At 43.2% G+C, this 23,186-nt stretch overlaps 3 protein-coding genes across 3 annotated transcripts in view; all 3 read left to right on the forward strand.

The window, feature by feature from the left end:
- LOC134876219 (lecithin retinol acyltransferase-like) overlaps positions 1-3,390 on the forward strand; it is a 4,042-nt gene extending 652 nt beyond the window's left edge. The window contains exon 2 of the mRNA XM_063901162.1: positions 2,325-3,390. Coding sequence (XP_063757232.1) covers positions 2,325-2,477 — 153 coding nt within the window. The 3' untranslated portion in view covers positions 2,478-3,390. The remainder of the gene's footprint in view (positions 1-2,324) is intronic.
- Positions 3,391-4,490: 1,100 nt separating this feature from the next.
- Positions 4,491-7,477, forward strand: LOC134876217 (lecithin retinol acyltransferase-like). Its single transcript, XM_063901159.1, has 5 exons — positions 4,491-4,699; positions 4,777-4,882; positions 5,059-5,133; positions 5,344-5,496; positions 7,241-7,477. Exons 1-5 carry the CDS (start codon positions 4,497-4,499, stop codon positions 7,394-7,396), a joined length of 693 nt encoding a protein of 230 aa, XP_063757229.1. The 5' UTR covers positions 4,491-4,496; the 3' UTR covers positions 7,397-7,477.
- A 501-nt stretch (positions 7,478-7,978) lies between these two features.
- On the forward strand, positions 7,979-17,863 carry rbm46 (RNA binding motif protein 46). Its single transcript, XM_063901259.1, has 11 exons — positions 7,979-7,997; positions 8,547-8,729; positions 8,999-9,179; positions 9,259-9,415; positions 9,910-10,039; positions 13,545-13,642; positions 13,738-14,144; positions 15,562-15,571; positions 15,975-16,166; positions 16,505-16,607; positions 17,655-17,863. Exons 1-11 carry the CDS (start codon positions 7,979-7,981, stop codon positions 17,861-17,863), a joined length of 1,689 nt encoding a protein of 562 aa, XP_063757329.1.
- Positions 17,864-23,186: the final 5,323 nt, after the last annotated feature.

A 23,186-nucleotide genomic window follows, 5' to 3' on the forward strand; every position in this document is an offset into this window, starting at 1 on the left:
GGATGGCGGGAGAATGCTTTGATTTAGCTTTACGCGTGGAGGTGGAACTGGTTTTAGGCTCGTTCTTCGTATTTTCGCACCAGAACGTTTGTTCTGCAGTCAGGATAAGGTTAACAGTTTAAGATGAGACAATGATCCGTGTTTTCCAAACTATTCCTAAGAAGTTGCATCAGTAGAACATACAGGACCACTTTGCATCCTGCACGATTCTGTTCTGCGCTTTTTACGCACGCGGTGGCCCCGTCTTTACGCGCCGGATGGCAGACGGATGCTTTGATGTAGCTTTTACGCGCAGAGGGGAAACTCACCTCATTGTTTTTCTTTCTTTTGTTTTTCACACCAGCCAATCGGAGTCAGAGCAGTTTGTCCTGCAGGCAGATGGAGACTACAACTGCTAATATTGTTAGAGTCAAAATATAAACCTAGATACGTTTATGCATCAGAGCAACATTCAGGAGACATTTGGATTCTACATGTTCTGCTTTAATGAGGAGGAAAAATCCTCAGGTATTTCTTCAGCAGCTGCTTTAGTGTTTTAACCTTTTGATACGGACTATTTTCTGCGGGCGGATGGATTATTAAGAGAAAATCCTTGTTTTTTTTTAATACTAATCTTGAGAAACATCTATGCATCTTTCTGCTCTATCGCTTTCACATCCCGGCCTGAACATGAGCTCCAAGAGAGACTTTAGAAAGCAGAAAGCTTTCTCCAGGCTGCTGTTCTCAGGTGTTATTTGTCTGCAGCGGAACTAGAAAAACCCTTAAGGTTAAGGGAGTTTTGTGGAGAAAAGAAAAGTGAAAATGTATCCAACTTTTTGTGCCAATAGGAAACAAAACATGGCCATAAACCTCACCTAAATAAAAACAAAAGAGACGTGAAGAGGTTCTGTAAAATGTCTTAAGGTAAGGTAGACAATACATATCCGGACAAATAAATGAGACTTCATTAAAAGACGAAAATCTTTGGAAAAAAGACAGAAAAAAACCAATATGTAAATTCCAAAAATGGTCAAAAGTGAAAATCCAAAATATGAGAAAAATATTTTCAAACAATCCTCTTACATTTTTTAAAAGTGAAGCAAAATAAACAGAATTATATTTTTACATCAAAGTCCTCATGTTTCTGAAAGCAGAGGAAACCAACACAGTTACTTTTCTACATTTCAGGTGTAGGAAAACTTTAAAAAGCTCAGCCCTTCCTCCTCCTCCTCCTCCTCCTCCTCCTCCTCCTCCTCCTCCTCCTCCTCCTCCTCCTCTCTAAGGTTGGGTTGGGTGGGTTTGCTTATGTGAGTTTTTTAAGACGAGAGGAAAATTTGGGACGCTCCTCGGAAAATCCTGAGAACAAGAGCGGCATTCAGAGAGAGGAGGAGGAGGAGGAGGAGGAAGATGGAGGAGGGCAGTTTGGGCTTTCAGAGAGCTGAGTTGCTGGGGGAGATAATGAACTCGCCCGGCAACTCGTTTAAAAACACTTATAGCTTCTCTGATGGGTCTTTGAAAAACTGTAAAATTCCCCCCAAAAATATCCCAAATATGTCTTTTAAAAATAATGTAAAATTGTGTGAAAAATATCCAAAATGATTGTAAAAATAATTTACAAATAATCTGAAAAATGTCTGAAAATAATTCAACAAATATGAGGAAGAAAGACAGCATGTCCAAAAACAATATCCCAAATATGTTAGAAAAATAAATATCTGTAAAGTCAGAAATGTGGCAAAATATACTAAAGAATATTGAAAATAAATTCCCCAAAATCTGAAAGATATTCTTAAAATATTTGGAAATTATAAGAAATAAATAACAGAACATTTTGAGTAAATACATGTGAAAGAAATCTTAAAAGAAACTGTAAATGATCACTGATTTTGTGTCTTGTGGCGTCACCTTCACAATAAAAGCCTCCCTGTGTTGTCTTTTATTGTGAAGGAGCAGCAGCTTTGATACAGATGGATTGCATGATTCACTTCCTGCGTTTTTGACTCAAAGCAGCGCCTTTCCCCCCCGATCGAGTTTCACTTCCTGTCATTTACTAAACTAAACATGGGAGCAACGGGAGCTACTGCAGGGGCCTCAGGGGCCCCACGGTCAAATAAACAACAGCCCAATTATATCCCTCCCTTACCAACCGTGTGCTCAGGGACAAACCTGCAGAAACAAGGAATAAAAGCTCCTTAAATCAGAGCGTTTTCCTCTATCTCCTCCCCTGTTCCGTCCCAGATTGTGATGAATGAAGTGCAAACAACAAACGATTGAAACCAAGTGAGCGTTACAGCAGGTAAACAAACAACGTGCTTTATTTGAACATTTACATTACTTTCTTGCAGTTCTGCGAGTGGCTGAAGTCTCTGATCCGGGACCAGCGGAACATCGTGCTGACGGCGCTCCTCGGACTTCTCTCCGTGGCCTGTTTTGGGATTTCCTTCTTCACCGTTCTCCCCAGCCTCCTCGTCCCCTTCACCCTGTGGATGGTCAGCTAGAAGACTTGATGAATATCTATATGAATAAAGACCCTCACCGCCATGTTGGGACGCTCACAGAGAGGAGGTAGTCGTCTGCAAAGAAACCGACTTTTGTACGTTTCACTGCTAACAACACGAAGTCTTTCTTTTTGGTTAGAGTCAACCGTAGAAGAAGAAGAAGAAGAAGAAGAGAAGAAGAAGAAGAAGAAGAAGAAGAAGAAGAAGAAGAAGAAGAAGGTTAGCTTTAGCTACATTAGCATTAGATAACTCCGCCCACTCTCTGACTACTTTAAAATCACTAAAGGCGCCAACGCTATCCCAAAGAGACCAAAGATCGTTCAATAATAACTGTTTTTCTGAAGCTTTCTCATTTATCTGCCTTAAAGTACGACGGGACCCCACAGAGTTAGAGTGAACATTAGAGTCTTTCCTTTTAATATTTAATATATTTTCTACTTTCTTACGTAACATCAGAAGGACTCGGTCCCGATAGTTGGTTCCTTTATCCACTTTTGACCCAGATCATTTACAGATTTTCAATTACATTTCAATGAAATATCAAATATTCGAAATATCTTTATTTTGAAAAATACTTTTGCATCTCCAGAAAGTCAACTTTTGGGATTTTAAAGAAAATAAAACTAAATATTTTTGATTGAACTGTTTTACATTAAAATGATAGAAGCCTTAATTCAATGTCAGCTTTCTACTCCGACCCACATTCCTGGAAAAATCTTGTAAATGTATTTAATTTGTTCCTTTTTTCAAGATGTCATTGTGAAAATCTCTTCCTCTGTGGTTTCCTGTCCGCCCTGTATATATCTGTAGATACTCTATCCAACATTTAAACTTTTGTACAGAATTTATTTTTTAAAACGCTGTAACACTTTAAACCAGTTTTCTATGTAAATAAAGGAAAAGGACTTGTTGATTTCTGTGTTTCTGGGTGGGTTTTTATTTATTTATTTTTTGCATTAAAACTCAATGAAACAACAAATAATCAGTGAATAAAATAAAACATTTAAACCATTAAAAAAACACATGTTTGCAGTACAATTTTTATTTAAACACTTTTTCCAGAAATATATAAAAATGAGTTTTGGGTCAAACAGTAAATCACGTTTACAGATATTTAAAGGAATTATAAAACATAACATAAAATGCATTTATAGCAAAGATATTGTTGTTTTTATTCATTGAATGAATAACAATAGAACTTCACCAATGAAATAGAATACATATTATTAGATATTTTAATTTGTATTTTGAGGTACTTCTAGAATTACCAGTAAATATAATATTACGTTATAATAATATACAGTTTAATGTGCTCTCTCCTCAGTGATGTGTTGACCGTCAGCTCCCCCTGCTGGCAGACTGGGAACTACAACAACATCTGAGTCACATTTTCTAACCCACCCCCCTGATAATCACAACATTTTGTTTACCTAATACATGTTGTTTTTTTGTGACAAAAATAGACAAACATGTTGCTATTTTCTTGTAATGTTGGGCTCTGGTTTCAGACAGAGGGTGAACAGAGGTGCTGCTGCTCTCAGAATGTTGACCCCTCACCCGAAACGCCTCCATTGATTGGACTCCTTTTGTTTGCTTCCGGAACATCGTGACATCCCTATGGAGCACTTGCGCTCTTATTGGCTAGCTCTCCAACACATTCTAACCTGATAGGCGAAGGGGCGGGACATCTCTAAGCAGTTGACAAAAAAAATAGAAAACAATAGAATAATAGGAATTTAGGAAATACAATAGGGTTCCTCTGCTTCGCAGTGGAACCCTAATTATTTTACGTTAAAATGATTTACATTAAATCTGGACACTAAAAAACCACGCGCAGTTTCCTGTTACAAAGTATAAAATGTGGGTCAGAGGTAGCTTGAATATCTGGAGGGTTGAGCAGAACTGGCAGAACTTCAGTGATCTTTAATGTGGACCCTGAACCGGCTTCTCTAATTCCCTCTGAGCCCCTTCAGAATAAAAGGGGCTTCACTTCCTGTTCCACTTCCTGTTCCTCTCAGCATGTTTCCCCTGCAGTGTCTCGTTCTGCTCTTCATCTCCCCCCGGGAACAACCAGTGGGGACGAGGGGGGAGGAGGAGGAGGAGGAGGAGGGGAGACAGGGAGTCAGAGAGACAGACAGGAAGTGGGATCTGAGGAGGGGCGACTTGCTGGAGGTTCCTCGGACTCTGTTCACTCACTTTGGGATTTACCTGGGGGAGGGCAGGTGGGTATGATTATTATTAATGATATTTACTGGTGAGATTATTATTGTTATTATTTATTTTTGTTTCCCTCTCTCAGAGTGTCCCACTTCATCCCGGACGGCCTCCCCCTGGTCTGCAGGGATCAGAGGAGGATCAGACGGATGGTGACCAACAGCCGGCTGCTGCTGGGGGTTCTGACCAAGGTAATACACCTGATCCATCACAACGAGTGTGTTAGCACTGTTACCTATCATGGTGTGTGTGTGTGTGTGTGTGTGTGTGTGTGTGTGTGTGTGTGTGTGTGTGTGTGTGTGTGTGTGTGTGTGTGTGTGTGTGTGTATGTGTGTGTGTGTGTGTGTGTGTGTGTGTGTCTGTGCAGCGTGGCAGCGTGAGGACGGACTCTGTGGAGGACTTTGCATATGGAGCTCAGATCCGCGTCAACACTCTGGACACGGTGAGGAGACGCTGCACATCCATCTGATTTCACTTTAATGCAAACTGAACACACACACACACACAAACACACACACACACACACACACACACACACACACACACACACACACACACACACACACACACACACACCTTCTGCACAATCATGGCTTCGCTGTTTCCACCTGTACTGCAGAATATCCGGTAGATCTGTTATCATATGCCACAGGTAGTCGGTCGGGGCCCCCTGCAGGCGGAGCAGGTGGCCCTCCGTGCTGAGCGTCTCCACGGTAACGGGTCCTACAGCCTGCTGTGGTTTAACTGCGAGCATTACGTCATGTTCTGTCGGTACGGAGCCAGCAGCAGCCTGCAGACCTTCCAGGTGAACCGAACACACAGACATACAGACAGGCAGGCACACAGACAGACAGACAGACAGGCAGACAGACAGCAGGCACAGAGACAGACAGACAGACAGGCAGGCACACAGACAGACAGAAAGACAGACAGACAGACAGACAGACAGACAGACAGACAGACAGGCAGACAGACAGACAGACAGACAGACACACACACACACACACACACACACACACACAGTTTAAATAGTTTGTGTTTCGCAGCGTCCGACCTGCAGATCATGTGACCTCCCTCAGTAATCTCTAAATCCTCCTGTTGCTCTAACTCTACTTTAGTGAGAGCTCTTTTGTTCCTGCAGCTTGGTCTCTTACTCTAACGTGAGATTAATAAGGAACATTTCACATCTAATTCACACATTTTTGAGGGATTTGTCCGAGAAAACCTTCCAACCTGAGTTTTGTCAAGTCAAGTCAAAGTCAAAGTCCACTTTATTGTCAAAGTCTGCACCTGTGTTATACATACAGAACATTGAAAAAGGGGGGGTAAAAAGGGGTATACAAAACAAACCCTCAGTAATATACATCACACACCATCAACACCGTTTGACGGTAGTGCAAGATATCAGGATGCTGAACTCTCTCCCCCCTCCCTCTCTCCTCTCACTCACTCCCTTCCTCCCTCTCTCGCTCTCTCTCTCTCTATCGTCCGTCCCTCCCTCAATCCTCTCTCTCCCTCCCTGTCTCTCTCTCCTCCCTCCCTCTCTCCCTCCCTCTCTCCTCTCACTCACTCCCTCCCTCCCTCCCTCTCTCCCTCCCTCTCTCCTCTCACTCACTCCCTCCCTCCCTCTCTCGCTCTCTCTCTATCGTCCGTCCCTCCCTCAATCCTCTCTCTCCCTCCCTGTCTCTCTCTCCTCCCTCCCTCCCTCCCTCCCTCCCTCCCTCCCTCCCTCCCTCCCTCCTCTCGCTCCCCCTCTCTCCATCCCTCCCTCTCTCTCCCCCTCTCTCATCTCCCTCTGCCCCCGCTCCCATCTCTCCCCTGACCTCTCCGCCCTCCGTCCCACCCACCTTTCCCCGCTGCCTCAATGGAAATGTACCAGGACATGAATCCCCCTCCCTCACACACCCGTCCCTCATCCAGCACCAGTCACTTTCTATTCTCCGCTGCTACTGAAAATGTACTTTGCACAAAGTATTTTCTGCACTAAAGACCTACCTGCACTACCGTCACACTGTGTTGATGCGGTCTGATGTATATATTAAATATTATATTACTATATATTACGTTTTTTGTATACCCCTTTTTACTCCCCCTATCTCTTTCTAGGCTCCTATCTTTTTATGTTATATGTTCTTGTTTATGTTTGCACCTCGGGACTGTCAGAAACGGTATTTCCATGTTCTGTATGTAGGCTATAACACATGTGGAGACTTTGACAATAAAGTGGACTTTGACTTTGATATGCTGATCCCGTCACACACACCTCTGCAGAGATTCAGTCAAATATAAAGTAGAATAAACTGCAAAGACATACATTTTTTAAATGAATCATCTTTTTATAAATCAGCTGTAATTATTCATTTCATTTCATTTTAAAAACTTGATTTATTTACTATTTCTGCTCTAGAATTTTCTTGTTGTCATTTATTTTTGTTGCATTTTTATATATTTTTTAAGACAATACATTCTTGCCTAAGTCACAATTCCTCTTCCTCCTCTTTCTCCTCCTCCTCCTCTTCCTCCTCCTCTTTCTCCTCCTCCTCTTGCAGTTTTGTAAGACCGTGAGGAAGCTGGTGTTGAGTCGTCGTGTTGCCATGGTGATGCCGGTGGTGTGTGTGTGTGTGATGTCCCTGCTGGGGTGTGTGACCCCGGCCTCCGTCCTGATGTCCGTCCTGCTCCCCTTCATCATCTGGATGGCTGCTTAAATGGTCAACATCTGGAGGGGTCTGCAGTCTATGGACACTTTACATGGATCTGGTGGACTACAATTATGAACTACATTTCCCATGATGTTTGATAACTGAATAAACTTTTGGCAAACATTTGTCTTTGAAAGTTTGGTTTGATTTATTTATTTAATATTGTCATAAAAAAAGTAATGTTATTATTTCAAGTATTTATATATTTTTACTCGTCATATTTTCTTTATTTCATTGTTATTATTTATTTGAATAATTGTATTAACAGAACACTTTGTATTGCATTTTGTATGTATATACATATTGTTTTGTAGTTGTTTTAATTTAATCTTAAATGTTATTTTTATATTTATTTATTATATCCAAGGGGAAAACTCTGACCTGTAGTCCCGCCTTCTTTTCCCAAAAGCAACATTCTCATTGGCTCAGAGGGCCGCGCCATCATGACAATCAAAATGACAGCTCTTCGGTTTCTGTAAACTTTAAGTTTCGCTGTATTTGGTTATTTGTCGATATAAATTTTAGATTTAAAATCGTAACATCATCTGTAAACCGTTTCTGATCGAGGGAAAACCCTGTTAAGAAGAAATGGCGTCAGACAGATCCGGTGAGACTTTATTTAAAATAATATTTAGCAAGGTAACGTCAGTTGGAAGAGTTTACGGTAGATTTACCCGCTAGCTTAAATGGCAGCTAAATTAGCAGCTAATGTTGCTATGCTAATTTGTATCTTAAATGCTGTTTTGTAGAGGTTTTACTGCTTTAATATCTCGTTAGCAATCACAAACTAGTTAGCTAGTTTCTTTTTAAGATGATTGCTTTATCCATTTGCACTGTTAGCATTGGCCCTAGTTGTAAATGAATAAGATATACATTAGTAAGAGCTAACAGCTAGGCTAAATTAAACACAGACATGAGCTAAAGCAAGCTAACTGCTATAATCTGAATCGGTTCATTTAAACGGTGCTAACTTTAGTTGATTACTGTGACAAAGGCATGCATTTAACATCATACTCAGTGTTGAAAGGTTCAGAGGTAAATCGTGTATTTTTATTCCACTAAATTGATTTAAAACGTTTACTTTAATGATCTGAAATATAATCAATACTCAGATCAGACTTGAGTGTGTGTGTGTGTGTGTGTGTGTGTGAGGCAGACAGGGATGGGGAGTCAGACGGAGACGTAGATGGCAGCTGTGCTGATGTCAGCGCTCTTTCGGGGGAGGAGTACTTCAAGGCGTCCTGCGCCCGAGAGATGGCGCTGCTGGCTCTGATGGACAAGACCGGCTACAGCATGGTGCAGGAGAATGGCCAGAGGAAGTATGGAGGACCTCCCCCTGGTCAGTCTGTATGTCTTAGGCTGCACAACCAAGGGTTAACCCATGAAAAACAGCCTTCACTGAACATTTTCCCCCACATGCACCAGCACATTAACATGTATATGTGTACCCTGCTCTCTCTTTATATACAGTAGATTTAACACTCCAAGTTTTACTCACATTATCTCTGAACTATAACTCTTTAACGCTGTGTGTGTGTGTGTGTGTGTGTGTGTGTGTGTGTGTGTGTGTGTGTGTGTGTGTGTGTGTGTGTGTGTGTGTGCGCTCAGACTGGGAGGGCCCGGCTCCCCCGAGAGGCTGCGAGGTGTTTGTGGGTAAAATCCCCCGGGACATGTACGAGGACCAGCTGGTGCCGCTGTTCGAGAGAGCGGGACGTCTGTACGAGTTCAGACTCATGATGGAGTTCAGCGGGGAGAACCGCGGCTATGCTTTCGTCATGTACACCAACAGGTTATTATTATTTACTGTTTATATTAATGTTATTATTCTAATTATTCAGATTGTTGGTGATTGGTGTGTGTGTGTGCAGAGAGGCGGCGCAGAGAGCCATCAGCACGCTGGATAACTTCGAGGTCCGTCCGGGGAAGTTCATCGGCGTGTGTGTGAGTCTGGATAACTGCCGGCTGTTCGTTGGCTCCATCCCCAAAGACAAGAGGAAGGACGACATCCTGGAGGAGATGAACAAGGTACACAGGTTCTCCAACTATAGCGAAAGGAGAACATTTTATTTCAGTGGACTTCATTCATCTATTGTAATTTATTTATTTTAATTTAGATTTGTTTTCGTTATTTTTGTAAATATTCGTATTAATTCCTAGAATATTATTTATTTATTTTAATTTATCACATCTTTCGTCATTTTCTCTTTTAGATTATTGAATTAATTATTATATATTTTTTCATATTTTATCTCACTTTCTTTTATATATTGTGTGTTTTAGGTTATTATGTAAGTTTTCTATTTTAGATTATTTAGTTTTAATATTTAATTTGATCTCATTTTGATATTTGTACGTTTTATTTTTGTATATTTCTTTCTTTTTATTTAATGTATTTTATATAATTATTGTGTGTGTGTGTGTGTGTGTGTGTGTGTGTGTGTGTGTGTGTGTGTGTGTGTGTGTGTGTGTGTGTGTGTGTGTGTGTGTGTGTGTGTGTGTGCGCGCGCGCGCACGCGCAGGTGACGGAGGGTGTGGTGGATGTGATCGTGTATCCCAGCTCCACAGATAAGAGCAGGAACCGAGGCTTCGCCTTCGTGGAGTACGAGTCCCACAAAGCTGCTGCCATGGCCCGCAGGAAGCTCATCCCAGGTGTGTGTGTGTGTGTGTGTGTGTGTGTGTGTGTGTGTGTGTGTGTGTGTGTGTGTGTGTGTGTGTGTGTGTGTGTGTGTGTGTGTGTGTGTGTGTGTGTGTGTGTGTGTGTGTGTGTGTGTGTGTGTGTGTGTGTGTGTGTGTGTGTGTGTGTGTGTGTGTGTGTGTGTGTGTGTGTGTGTGTGCAGTAGCATCTGCTGACTGAGGTTCACGTCCTGTGTTTGTGCAGCAGAGGGCGCTACAACACAGCAGTAAGACCTCTGCAGCTGCACTAATAACAATAAATATACAACAATACATTTCAGAACTCAATCTGCAGCAATTCTGATTATTGATCTCTCATTTTTCAAGTATAAATTCCTTGTTACAACCTTCATTATATAGATTAGCTGCTTATCTCTGACTAATCTGACACTAAACCAGTCATTTCAGTGCTTTGGACTTCATTGTATGGAGTATTTTGACATATTATAGCGAAAACAAAATCTAAATGAATGAATAAAACAATGTGCCGATGAATTAAATGTGACGATAAGAGTTAGTTTCAGCCGTAGAGAGAATACTAAAAGCCGTCCAGCACTAACGGCCTCCTCTAATATGATGTTACAGTTGAATCAACACAGATGAAACATTAAAACCTTCATCATTTATGATGAAATTACCGTCTGATTGAACTGCATTAGCTTTAGATTACGCTCGGGGCTGACGCACTCCTCTCACACAGAAATTGACTTCCACTCACAGAGAGGGACGTTAATGAAGCTGAATCTATTTTATTTATTGCTCTGAATTCTCTGTGCTGTGATTATCTCTGTTGCATTAGCATTGGTGCGATGAGCAGCCTCCTGTTACCAATACGCTTCAGAACATTGATCCGTCATGTGTTTTATTCACCGCATTAAAGTCAAACACGTCTCATTCTTTTATTTACTCGCAGAGTGTTTTCCCCCCAGGACATCGTGAAGCAGAGGGGGAATATATTGCTTTTAGAGATCATTTAAAGCTCCATTTCCCAGAAAACTTGTGTTGTTTTTTACTTTATATTCCAAGAACAATGGGGGACTGATCAGGGCTTCCTGCAGCACATTTGGAGATAAAAAATATGTCTTTATGTTGGAATAAATTATTCAGTCCACTGCCAGCATGCGAGCGATTACAGAACAGCCAAACCTCCAAAAGTTCATATGAACACATTTCAGAGTGGGACTACTTCCCTTAAATATAATAAATAAAAATAATAATAATAAATAATACAATTAAACGTACATAAATAATACAAATAAATAATACAAGTAAATAATACAAGTAAATAATACAATTAAATAATACAAGTAAAATAAAGACATTTCATAAAAAAATGATAGTACATTTTTTTATACATAAATAATTACAAATATTTCATAAATATAAAAAAATATATTTCCATCCATCCATCCATCCACATCCATCCATCCATCCATCCATCCATCCATCCATCCATCCATCCATCCATCCATCCATCCATCCATCCATCCATCCATCCATCCATCCATCCATCCATCCATCCATCCATCCATCCATCCATCCATCCATCTATCTATCTATCTCTCCCGCTGTTCCGTCAGGGTCACGGAGGTAACAGCTCCAGCAGAGAGCCCCAAGCTTTTCTTTCCCTGGCCACATCAACCAGCTCTGACTGGGGGATTCCAAGGCGCTCCCAGGCCAGTGAAGAGATATAATCCCTCCACCTGGTCCTATGTCTACCCCTCGGTCTCTTCCCAGCTGGACGTGTGTTCCAGGTGGCATCCTCACTAGGTGCCCGAACCACCTCAACTCGCTCCTGTCAACATGAAGGAGCAGCGGTTCTACTCCGAGTCCCTCCCGGATGACTGAACTTCTCACCTTATCCCTAAGGGAGATGCCAGCCACCCTGCGGAGAAATCCCATTTCGGCCGCTTGTATCCGCGATCTCGTTCTTTCGGTCATGACCCATCCTTCATGACCATAGGTGAGGTTAGGAGCGAAGATGGCCCGGTAGACAGAGAGCTTTGCCTTCTGGCTCAGCTCTCTTTTCCTCACAACGGTGCGGTAAAGCGACTGCAGTACCGCTCCCGCTGCTCCGATTCTCCGGCCCATCTCACGCTCCATTGTTCCCTCACTCGAGAACAAGACCCCGAGATACTTGAACTCCTTCACTTGGGGTAAGGCTTCATTCCCTACCTGGAGTGGACAGTCCATCGGTTTCCTGCTGAGAACCATGGCCTCAGATTTGGAGGTGCTGATCCTCATCCCAGCCGCTTCACACTCGGCCGCGAACCGATCCAGTGAGTGCTGAAGGTCACAGACCGATGAAGCCATTAAGACCACATCATCTGCAAAAAGCAGTGGTCCAATCCTTAGCCCACCGAACTGCAGACCCCCTCACAACTACGCCTAGAAATCCTGTCCCTGAATATCACAAACAGGATTGGTGACAAAGCGCAGCCCTGGCGGATGCCAACCCTCACCGGAAATCGGTCCGACGTGCTGCCGAGGACCCGGACACAGCTCTCGCTTTGGGAGTACAGAGATTGGATGGCCCTGAGTAGAGACCCCCTCACCCCATTCTCCCGCAGCACCTCCCACAGTATTTCCCTGGGAACCCGGTCGTACGCCTTCTCCAAATCCACAAAGCACATGTAGACCGGATGAGCGAACTCCCAGGCCCCCTCCAGGATCCTTGCGAGAGTAAAAAGCTGGCCTGTTGTTCCACGACCAGGACCATTGTTCCTCTTCAATCTGAGGTTCGACAATCGGCCGGACCCTCCTTTCCAGCACCTTAGAGTAAACTTTCCCAGGGAGTAATGTGATGCCTCTGTAATTGGCACACACCCTCTGATCCCCCTTTTTAAAAAGAGGAACCACCACCCCGGCCTGCCACTCCTTCGGTACTGTTTCTGACTTCCACGCAATGTTGCTGAGACGTGCCAACCATGACAGTCCCTCAACACCCAGAGCCTTCAGCCTTTCTGGGCGGATCTCATCCCCCCCCGGGGCTTTGTTTTATTTACAATTATTTTTATATGAAAAAACTATGAAATTCAATAAAGAAAGTGTTTTAAATATAAAATAGAAAGGTGCATATACAATGTTTATTTTAGATATAAACTCCTGAATGCATTTGATCTATATTAGATCTTGATCGTATGCTTTTGAGAATTCAATTGGACTATTAATTACGTTAAATCATTTAAATGAAGATAGTATCTTTAATACACACACCTTTAAAAATACTTTCGTAATGTAAATAATAACAAAATAATATTCAATAAATACATAAATAACAATAAAAAGCTTTCGTTGTGAAGAAATAAAAGAACAGCATAAAAATAACCTGTGAAACCTTTTCCTAAATCTAAGTCTGGACCCCCCCTGCAGAGAAAGGGGACTGGGATCCAGCTGTGAGGGAGATAGTGTTTTTGTTGTCACTTGTAAACATAAAGGTGCATTGTGGGTAATAATGAAATGTCCCGCTGTGTCTCATCAGGAACCTTCAAACTGTGGGGTCAGTCCATCCAGGTGAACTGGGCGGAGCCGGAGAAGGACGTGGATGAGGACGTGATGCAGCGCGTCAGGGTGCTCTACGTGAGTGAGTGTGTGTGCGTGTGCGTGTGCGTCTGCTCTCTGTAGTTCTGTGTTTGAGCAGCTCTATCAATAAAGTTTTCCTGGTTGTCCTGCAGGTGCGTAACCTGATGCTGAGCACGTGCGAGGAGACGGTGCGGCAGGAGTTCTCGCGCTTCCGGCCAGGCAGCGTCGAGCGCGTGAAGAAGCTCACCGACTACGCCTTCGTGCACTACCGTTCCCGCGACGACGCCATCACCGCGCTCAGCCTGATGAACGGCGCGCTGATTGATGGCGCCACCGTGGAGGTGACGCTCGCCAAACCGGCGGTACTCAAAGAGGGTCGGGGCCCGGTGGGAGGGGGGCGGGTCTACAACAGCAGCAGGGGTTACCTTGGGAGTCACAACGCGGGAGCGGGAGGAGCCGGGACATCACTCCTGCACAGGGAGGCAGCGGGGGACATGTGCTCCCCCCTCAGGACCATGCCCCTGCCGCCACGCCTGGGAAGCCCCTTCTACCCAGGTGAGTTTATACATTAAATGTCTTATTCCTCATCAGGTTGATGCGTTTCCATCAGTTATTCAGTCACCACCGCACGTTTGGACCTTGTTCGTAAACAAATCAAAATTAACGGGAAAAAAGTCCAACATTTTTTTCTTGTTATTTTTCTATATTTAATCTCTGAGTTTTCAAGGATTTTTTTGTCTCTCTTCAAATAACTATTCCAAAGTTTCCAGACTGTTGCATGATGGGAGAATAATATTGACCTTATGCTGATATTGTTATTAACTTCTTTAGCTCAGCGGAGCGTAAGTTACGGTCAATAAATATCGACCCAAACAGAGTCCTGCCTCTGAGTATCGAGCCTCATTCCATAAAATAACACATGATTATTATCAGCTGTTCCCAGGAGAGGAATATACTTTATCTATCCTGATGTTCTCCCCTCCGCAGCTTTTACAGCGTTTGTCTCATCCATTAGAAATCCACATTCATCTCCACTTACTGATGATAAGCCGGGAAGGAGCGAAAAGTTTCCCCCCGCCCGCAGTCCTCTGTGGAGATGAGAAAAGTTCCCCAGTTATCCCTCACACAAATGGACTGTGAAATATTAATGAGGGGAGATGTCACTGAGACACTTCCTGTACTACACTAACTAAGCTTTATTATTATGGGCTGTTTCAGTCCAGCAGTGGCTCAGTCAGTAGGGGCTTGGACTGGGAATCGTAGGGTCGCCGGTTCAAGTCCCCGAACAGACTTGAAATATGGAAAGTGGACTGCTACTTGAAGAGGTCCCAGTTCACCTCCTAGGCCCTGCTGTGGTGCCCTTGAGCAAGGCACCGGACACCTCCAATCCCCCCTCCCCATTGCTCCCCGGGCTGCACGATAGCTGCCCACTGCTCCTAGTACTAGGATGGGTTAAATGCAGAGGACCAATTTCACTGTGTGTGCTCTGCTGTGTGCATGTATGTGACAAATAAAGAGGGTTTCATCCTCCAATTCTATCTTGTAGACGCAGGTAGAGCTTTATCAGGGCTCTCTATAGAGATACAGCAGGAGGTGATACTGAGGCGCTGATCTGGTTCATAACATCATTCAATCTGACCATGACGCCCGTAAAAACCAAGCTGTCTGCCGCCGCACCAGACATTTGACCCCATCTTCGTATTCCTGGAATCTGTAAACCGTCTCTGACCAACAGAAACATTGTTTTCTGGCATCACTTTAACATAACACATGGAAAATCAGCAAAGTAAGTCAGCTCTGTTGTGATTGGTCCACCGCTTAGAGAGGTCCCGCCCCTTAGCTTTGTGCTAGCCAATAGGAGCTTGAGTGTCCCATAGCGATGTTTAAGTGTTGGAACTTTGGGATTTTAGCGTCTGCAGACCATTTACATGCACCACTAGGACACACTACAGGAGAGGGAACACCACAGAGAGCAGAATAGAGCCTGTTTAAAGAGGGAGAGAGGGAGAGAGACAGAGAGGGATAAACAGCAGAAGTTATTTCCGTCCCGCAGCAGCTCAGTGATTTAAATCTGTTTGATGTTCAGCTAAACATAAATTACCACAAGGATCAGTGCAGTCAATAACACACCGTTCTGCTCTCTGATCTAAAGAAAGTGAGGTTTTATTCATTAGTTTCTATACTTTTGTATTATTGTGCTTTTATTGTGTGTTCTTCCAATCGACTCCTGCCTGCTATGGGAGGAAATTAAATTAGAAAAATCCATATTTTTTGTTTTATTTTTTATCAATGAGAAACATAAACTGATACACACGTCAGGTGGAAAATGTCCTGAACCACTGTATTCTTACCCTTGTTAATAATTAACCGTGTGTGTGTGTCCTCAGAGGATGAGTCTGTGTTCTCTCTGATCAACGGGCCCCCGCTGTCCCCAACCAGCCTCCTGTCTCTGAAGCAGAGACAGATCGGCTCGGCCGTCAACCTGCTGGACTTCCACTGCTGCAAAAACTGCTGGTCAGAGCCCGAGTACCTGCTGTACACGACCCCGGGGCCCGACGGGGATCTGCTGCTGCTCTACAAGGTCTGAGACAAACTCCATCCATGGACACACACAGATTTAGGGCAGAACACACACCATTTCTGCTGACAAATCAGGGCTGTATGTGTGTGTTGTGCACCAAACCCCATGCAGAATATCAAAGCTTTAACTCAACAACACACCAGAGAGCGGCTGATAAATAAGTGTGTGAGCTATGCATGCAATACATTGTAAGTGTGTGTGTGTGTGTGTGTGTGTGTGTGTGTGTGTGTGTGTGTGTGTGTGTGTGTGTGTGTGTGTGTGTGTGTGTGTGTGTGTGTGTGTGTGTGTGTGTGTGTGTGTGTGTGTGTGTGTGTGTGTGTGTGTGTGTGTGTGTGTAGGTGATAATCTCGTCCACAGGGAACACCTACTACCCTGACAAACTGTGTGTGATGCTGGAGGACGCCAAGGAGCTGGCTGCACGCACCACACTGTGGAGCCTAGGTACACACACACACACACACACACACACACACACACACACACACACACACACACACACACACACATGTACAGACCATTCTCTGTATTTTCTATTGAATGTTAAATAACTTTTAGATAAAACAGAGTTTTTAAACTATTTCCAGAAAAAAATCAAGAATTAAGAAAAAAGTGAAAAACACAAAAACAATCTGAGATTATCGTCCAAAATAAAGGAAGAACAAATAGATTTTTCAAAGTTATTTTCTTGCGAATGTTTGACTTTAAGACGTCAGAAAGTTTTACTGCAGTCGTTTGAAAGATCAGCGAGGTCAGAATACAGGAGAGGAGGTGCTGCTGCAGGAGGCGTTCAGAGGTGTGATAATAAAACCTCTTCATACAGCAGAGTGGGATTATTCTGCATTAGTATTCACACGGCCTGTGTGTGTGTGTGTGTGTGTGTGTGTGTGTGTGTGTGTGTGTGTGTGTGTGTGTGTGTGTGTGTGTGTGTGTGTGTGTGTGTGTGTGTGTGTGTGTGTGTGTGTGTGTGTGTGTGTGTGTGTGTGTGTGTGTGTGTGTGTGTGTTATTACTTTTCCTCAATCTCTCATTCATCATTTATTCAGTCACATTATCTTCTTCTTCTTCTTCTTGTTGAGTAAAAGAATAAAAACATGTCCCTATAGATAAAGAGGGGCGAGAATGATTACAAAATAAAATAATTCTCTCACAGGAGGTGTGTTTGTTTTCCTTTTTAACACACATTTTATCCTCCATATTTATTTTTGGGTTAATCTGCAGCAGGGAAAGTCATTAGGATATAACAATGTATATTCGGTAGTGATAAACCCTGTAAGTTACATCCTGGGTTTGTGCTCCACACAAAGAAAAGCTGCTTTATTTTTGCTCTTTTATTTGGTACAGTTCTAAACCAACACAAGCTGTTTATAATCACTAAAAAATAGGCATTCATTTCTGAATGTTAGTCATTTAATGAGACATAATATTTCCGTAATACCTCAAAGTTAAATAATGACTTGACATTTATTATTGGGCTCTCCCTTCCCGCTCAGGTTTGTCCCTCCTGAGCTCCCCCTCCTATGACACCCCCGGCTCCCCCTCACCCCCCCACGTCCTCCCCCCCTCTACCCCCGGGCTGCTGACCTGTGGCAGCCGAGCCTTCGCCTCCTGCCTCCCCCCACCTCCTCCTGCCTCCCCCTTCGCCCTGACCCCTCCCTCCTCCCACGATCACATGCTGTACCCGCAGTCAACTTTCTACTGAGGGTGAGACAAACACACACACACACACACACACACACACACACACACACACACACACACACACACACACACACACACACACACACACACACACACACACACACACACACACACAGCAGTTGTGTTTCTGAGTCCCTGATGTCTGTGACTTGTTGTTGCAGGAGGTTTTTGTGCTCAGTGAGGGAAGGATCGCAGGAAAGGCAGGAACAGTTCAGCGTTCTTTTTTTCCATGTTTTATAAAGTCTGGAGACTCCTGAAGCCCCGTTATAGAGAGACAGGGTTATTTTCGTCATGTTAATTCAGATGTTCTGCTTCAGTTCTTTGGAGCTTTACCGTGTTTTGTATATTCATACCGTTCAACGTTTCTGAAGTTTGGTTTCAGGCAGTATTATAAAGACATCTTTGAAATGACTTGGTGCTAATAGATGTGACCCTGCTTATTTATTCAATTATAAAATCAAACTGCCTCTTTCAAATTAAAACACAAATGAAGAAAACTTTGTGGTTTAAATTTAGTTTTTCATTTCTTCTGATCAAATTTGAAAAAAGCCATGCTTTTGTTTTTGAAGGAATTGAAAGTGTTTTTAATAAAACGTTGGATTTCAATGTTGGGACTCATAATGTTGACTCATTCCTCAGTTAAGGGACTCATAATGCTGACTCATTCCTCAGTTAAGGGACTCATAATGTTGAATCCTTCAGTGTCTGCGTGAATGATTCAATATGCTTTAGGTATGAATTCTCTATAATCCTCTCCTGTCAGCTTTCAGACCTCAGCACTTTGCTGTTATCGTGTGTGTGTGTGTGTGTGTGTGTGTGTGTGTGTGTGTGTGTGTGTGTGTGTGTGTGTGTGTGTGTGTGTGTGTGTGTGTGTGTGTGTGTGTGTGTGTGTGTGTGTGTGTGTGTGTGTGTGTGTAAAAGTTAGATTTCAGGTGTTTTTTTGCTGTGTGTTGGTTAAAGAACATCAAAGTGTTCTTTCTTTATTTTCAACATGCTGATGGAGGAAAACAGACTGCTGAAACCCTGTGTGTGTGTGTGTGTGTGTGTGTGTGTGTGTGTGTGTGTGTGTGTGTGTGTAAAAAATGCCTTTTTATCACTATGAAGACGTAAAAACAATTTCGAAAAAAAGAATGAAATTCTAATTTACATTTTCCAATTACTCCTAATATTTCTTTCACTCTGTTTCCTCATCACTGTCCTCCACAAATATATGAAGACGAGGAGGAGGAGGAGGAGGTGTCAGAGTCAGACAGATCGGATCGGATTATGAAAATGGAAACGCAGCGGGAGAGAAGAAGTAGTGTAATATTTATGATATCGCATGTGTCTCTGATTAAGTTGTGTGTGTGTCTGTGTGTGTGTGTGTGTGTGTGTGTGTGTGTGTGTGTGTGTGTGTGATAAGTCACGGACAGCACCAAGCATTCATACTTCCTCTTCTGTTTATGATTAGCATCGTTGTGTTTCTGCGTCACCCTCAGTTTTGTTATCTGCTCTTGTCTTCTTCTGTGGTGTTTGCAGTGCTGGGAGTTCATCCGGCAGTCAGGAGTCTCCCTGGACCCTCCCGACCGCCTCCCCACCCCCCCCAGAGGAGCGTCAGGTCCGGAGAGTCCTCATCTCTGGTTTGATGTTTTTGTTTGTTCGTTTATCTGGCGCTCAGAATCGGGTCAAAGGGACACATTTCAATAACGGTTAGAGGCTCGGGTGATCGTTGTGATTCAAGATGCCACGGTGTTGCTATTGTGTTTATCCCAGGCGTCAACACAAGACAAGATTCACCTCTATCCCTTTATACCACGTTTTGAAATGTTTTTATCCAATTCCAACCCCCATTTACTTCTTCAAACCTGGCGCCGACATTACCCACAATGCATCTCAACCACAGGTCGATTTGGTACCCTCTCCTCCTCTTCGTCCTTCTCTTTTCCGCTCGTTTCCTTTTCCTCTTTCTTGTAGTCCTTTTCTTCCCTCATCTTCCTCCTAATTTGTCTTCCTTATCTCCTTCCATCTTCCTCTACCTCCTCTTTTCCTCCTTGTTTCCTCTTCCTCCTTTTCGTTTCCTTTCCTCCTCTTTGCTCCTTCCTCTTGCTCCTTCCTCATCCTCCTTTCCTTCCCTGCTTTTCTCTTTTTTATTCTTCCCTTTTCCTTCCTCTTTATTCGTCCTTCCTCTTCCTATCCCTCCTTCTCTTCTTCATCCTCTTCTTGATATCCCTGTCCTGTCCGTCTCTTCAAAGCCTCCTCTTCCTCCCTGGAGTCATCCGTCTCTCGGGGTTTTCCAGGATTTGGGATAATTGGCGTTTGTGATTTTAAATCCGGCACCATCTGCCACCACCGACGTTCCCACTAACGACTCTCCACATGTTGGTGACCGTCTCCCGGGCGGGTTTATTAATCCCCCTCCTCTTCCTCGCCTACTTTTTTTAAACTTCCCACAGAGGAAGGCTTTTCTGAAAGATGGTAAAAATAGACCCAGCTTTCCTCATTAGATTTCCCAGGAGGCCGTGCAATCACGGGAGTAACACGAGACCTGAGAGAGGAAGCGCCGAGGATCCGATGTGAAACATGTTCCTGCTTTTCATATTTAACAAGCTCGCCGTCAGAGGGAGGAAATAAAAATAGAAGAGAGGGAGGAAGGAGTGGAACGTGAGGAAGAACAGGGGAGAGTTTAGTTTCACTTTCATTCTGGGTAGTTTACACTTCAGTTTACATAAAACCAGACAGGAGGAAGAGGAAGGACAACAGGAAGGAAAATAAGGAGGAAGAGGGTTTAGAATAAGATGAGGAAGAGGAAGGAATATGAAAGGGATGTGAAGCTAGCACAATAATAAGGTGGAGGAGGAAGAGGAAAGGAATATGAAGGGGATGTGAACCAAGTATAAGTAAAAAGGAGGAAGGGGAAGGATAGCTAGAAGACAAAGAAACAGGAGGAAGACAAAGGGAAATAAATAGAAGACAGAAAAGGACGAAGAGCAAGCAAAGCGTGGGAAAGGAAGAAGAAGAAGGAGGAGGAAGAGGGTTAGGAATAAGTAAGATGAGGAAGAGGAAGGAGGAGGAAGAGGTTTAGTAATAAGTAAGAAGAGGAAGAGGAAGTGAAACGAGTAGAATGCGGAACAGGACAAAGAGGAAATTGAAAGAGGAAAAAGGAGAAAGGAAGGAGGGAGATAAACTACACGACGAAAGAAAGGAAACAAAAGAGCAGGAGGGAAGAGGAAGGCAAATGAACAACGAGGAAGAGGAAACCAGGAGGAGGAAGATCCCCCTCTAAGACATATCGATGGACACGTTTCCTCAGGGAGAATTATGGCTGTGCTTTTTCTCCATTAGAGATATTAAATGAGTTTTTGTGTCTCATTATAAGACCCCCTTCTTCCATTTCACAGCTGAGATTAGTCTGCCTGCAGAGCAAAACACAGAGTAATGCAGCCCATAATGCTCATTATTCATCACAGGGAGAGGCTCTGATACATTAGGAAACAAAAAGCAACTCTGGAGGCGAAAACTGTGACGGATAGAAAAACTTCTTCGACCTCAATAAAGTCTGACGGAGATTTAATCTCCTCTGTAAACATCTATTCCCTCCAGAGGACAGGTCCACTGTTAGCATGCTGAAGTCAGAATACAGCGAAGTAAAACTTAGCATAATTAGCCCAACAATGGGAACAAATGATGCTAACAAACATTTTTAACAAACCTATCAAGCTATATGTTAGCCTGCTAATGCTAGCTTAAAGCTCAAAGCACAGCTGTGATAAATGCTAACACACAAAGCTAACACACAATGCTAACACACACGTTCTGATAAGCTTAAAAATAGCAACCTGTCATGCACATTTTTAGAATTAAACTCAAAGCCAAACGTAAACCAAGTACATCTGATAAATGCTAACCTGTGATGCTTATGTGCTAACAGACTCTAATATGCTGAATCTTACATGCTAGGTGTTAGCATGTCAGAAATATTCTGAAATGAATCCAACCCCAAAGTATAGTCGATAAATGTCGTGCTAATATGCTAAACATTTTTATAAAGCTTAGGAGCCACGTGTTAGCTTGTGATGTTAGGTTTTTGAATTTAATGCTTCTGAGATTAGGTGAAATGCTAATGTACATAAACAAGCTAATTAACGTAGCATTTTCCTGCAAGTCTTACTGTTTAATGAAGCATTTGACAAAAATAAGATTGATACATGTTTATGTTAGCATGCTAATGTGCGCGCCAACAGTCAATAAACTTATTCATGCTAATGCGTTCCTGTACAATGCCTTTTAGCTCAAACGCTTACCTAACTATACATGTGCTAAATGCTACCTGCTATATTTGAGCTAACTAATATCAAAGCCCAGTGAAGCGCGATCTGAATACACTAACATGAATATAAACCGCTCTTTAAGAGCAGGGATGTTCATATTTCTCCCTGTTATTAATAACTGGCTTTATTTGAAGTTGCAGCAGGACTTTCTGAGCTCTTTTTCCCTCTCTTTATGAGCTGACAAACCCTCCTGCGGCCTGCTGTGTGGGCAGCATAAATCACAAATATGAATCACACCACAAAGCACCCAAACTGTGCGGCGATATTTCATGTTTTTGGCGGCAGATTGTGCCGATAGATGCATGAGAGGAGCGTGACCTCTGCTGGGCGGCGTGAAGGTCGGCCTTCTGTCTGTGTCTCCGGTGCTCGTCGGTGCAGATATGGAGGCAGAGAAGATTTATAGCGCAACAACCAGAGGGACAAATTGCACGGCTGAAGATACAGATCTCTGCCTTCAGGGCGGGAAAATGGCTGCTTACTCAACGGTTTCCAAGAAAGTTAGCAAAGCAAGAGAAGTGAGAGGTGCAGGACAGACCATAATATATGGGACTCTGGGAAAAGATTATTAGAGAGCTGTGGGTCGCCTAACCCTCAAAAATATATATTAGCTGTGGCTTTGATTTACGGACCAAGGGAGGGGAGTGCTTGAATGCTGACTCATTTCAGGTTTTTAGGACTCATAATGCTGACTTGTTTTCTGGTGGTCCTGAACTGAGAATGTGTCTCTCTTCCAGCGCTGCAGAGCGGGCTGGTGATAGGCTACAGAGCAGAGCTCCTCCAGAGGAGTGGAGGAGGCTCGGGATCTGATCTCAGGTCAGTGAATCACTCTGACTGTCGGCCCTACGGCGCTGATATTGACTTTCTCCCAAATTGGATCAATGTCGATCGGATTCCTCTCCAGATTTAATTGCTAATTGATGTCATGACACATTTTTTATTGCTTCAGCTTCTGTTTTCTGTTCGATTTTAAATGCCTCGTCTTAATTTATTACCATCCGGAGCCACTTCCCCACATCT

The sequence above is a fragment of the Eleginops maclovinus genome, chromosome 14 (assembly GCF_036324505.1).
Source record: "Eleginops maclovinus isolate JMC-PN-2008 ecotype Puerto Natales chromosome 14, JC_Emac_rtc_rv5, whole genome shotgun sequence".
Lineage (NCBI taxonomy): Eukaryota > Metazoa > Chordata > Actinopteri > Perciformes > Eleginopidae > Eleginops > Eleginops maclovinus.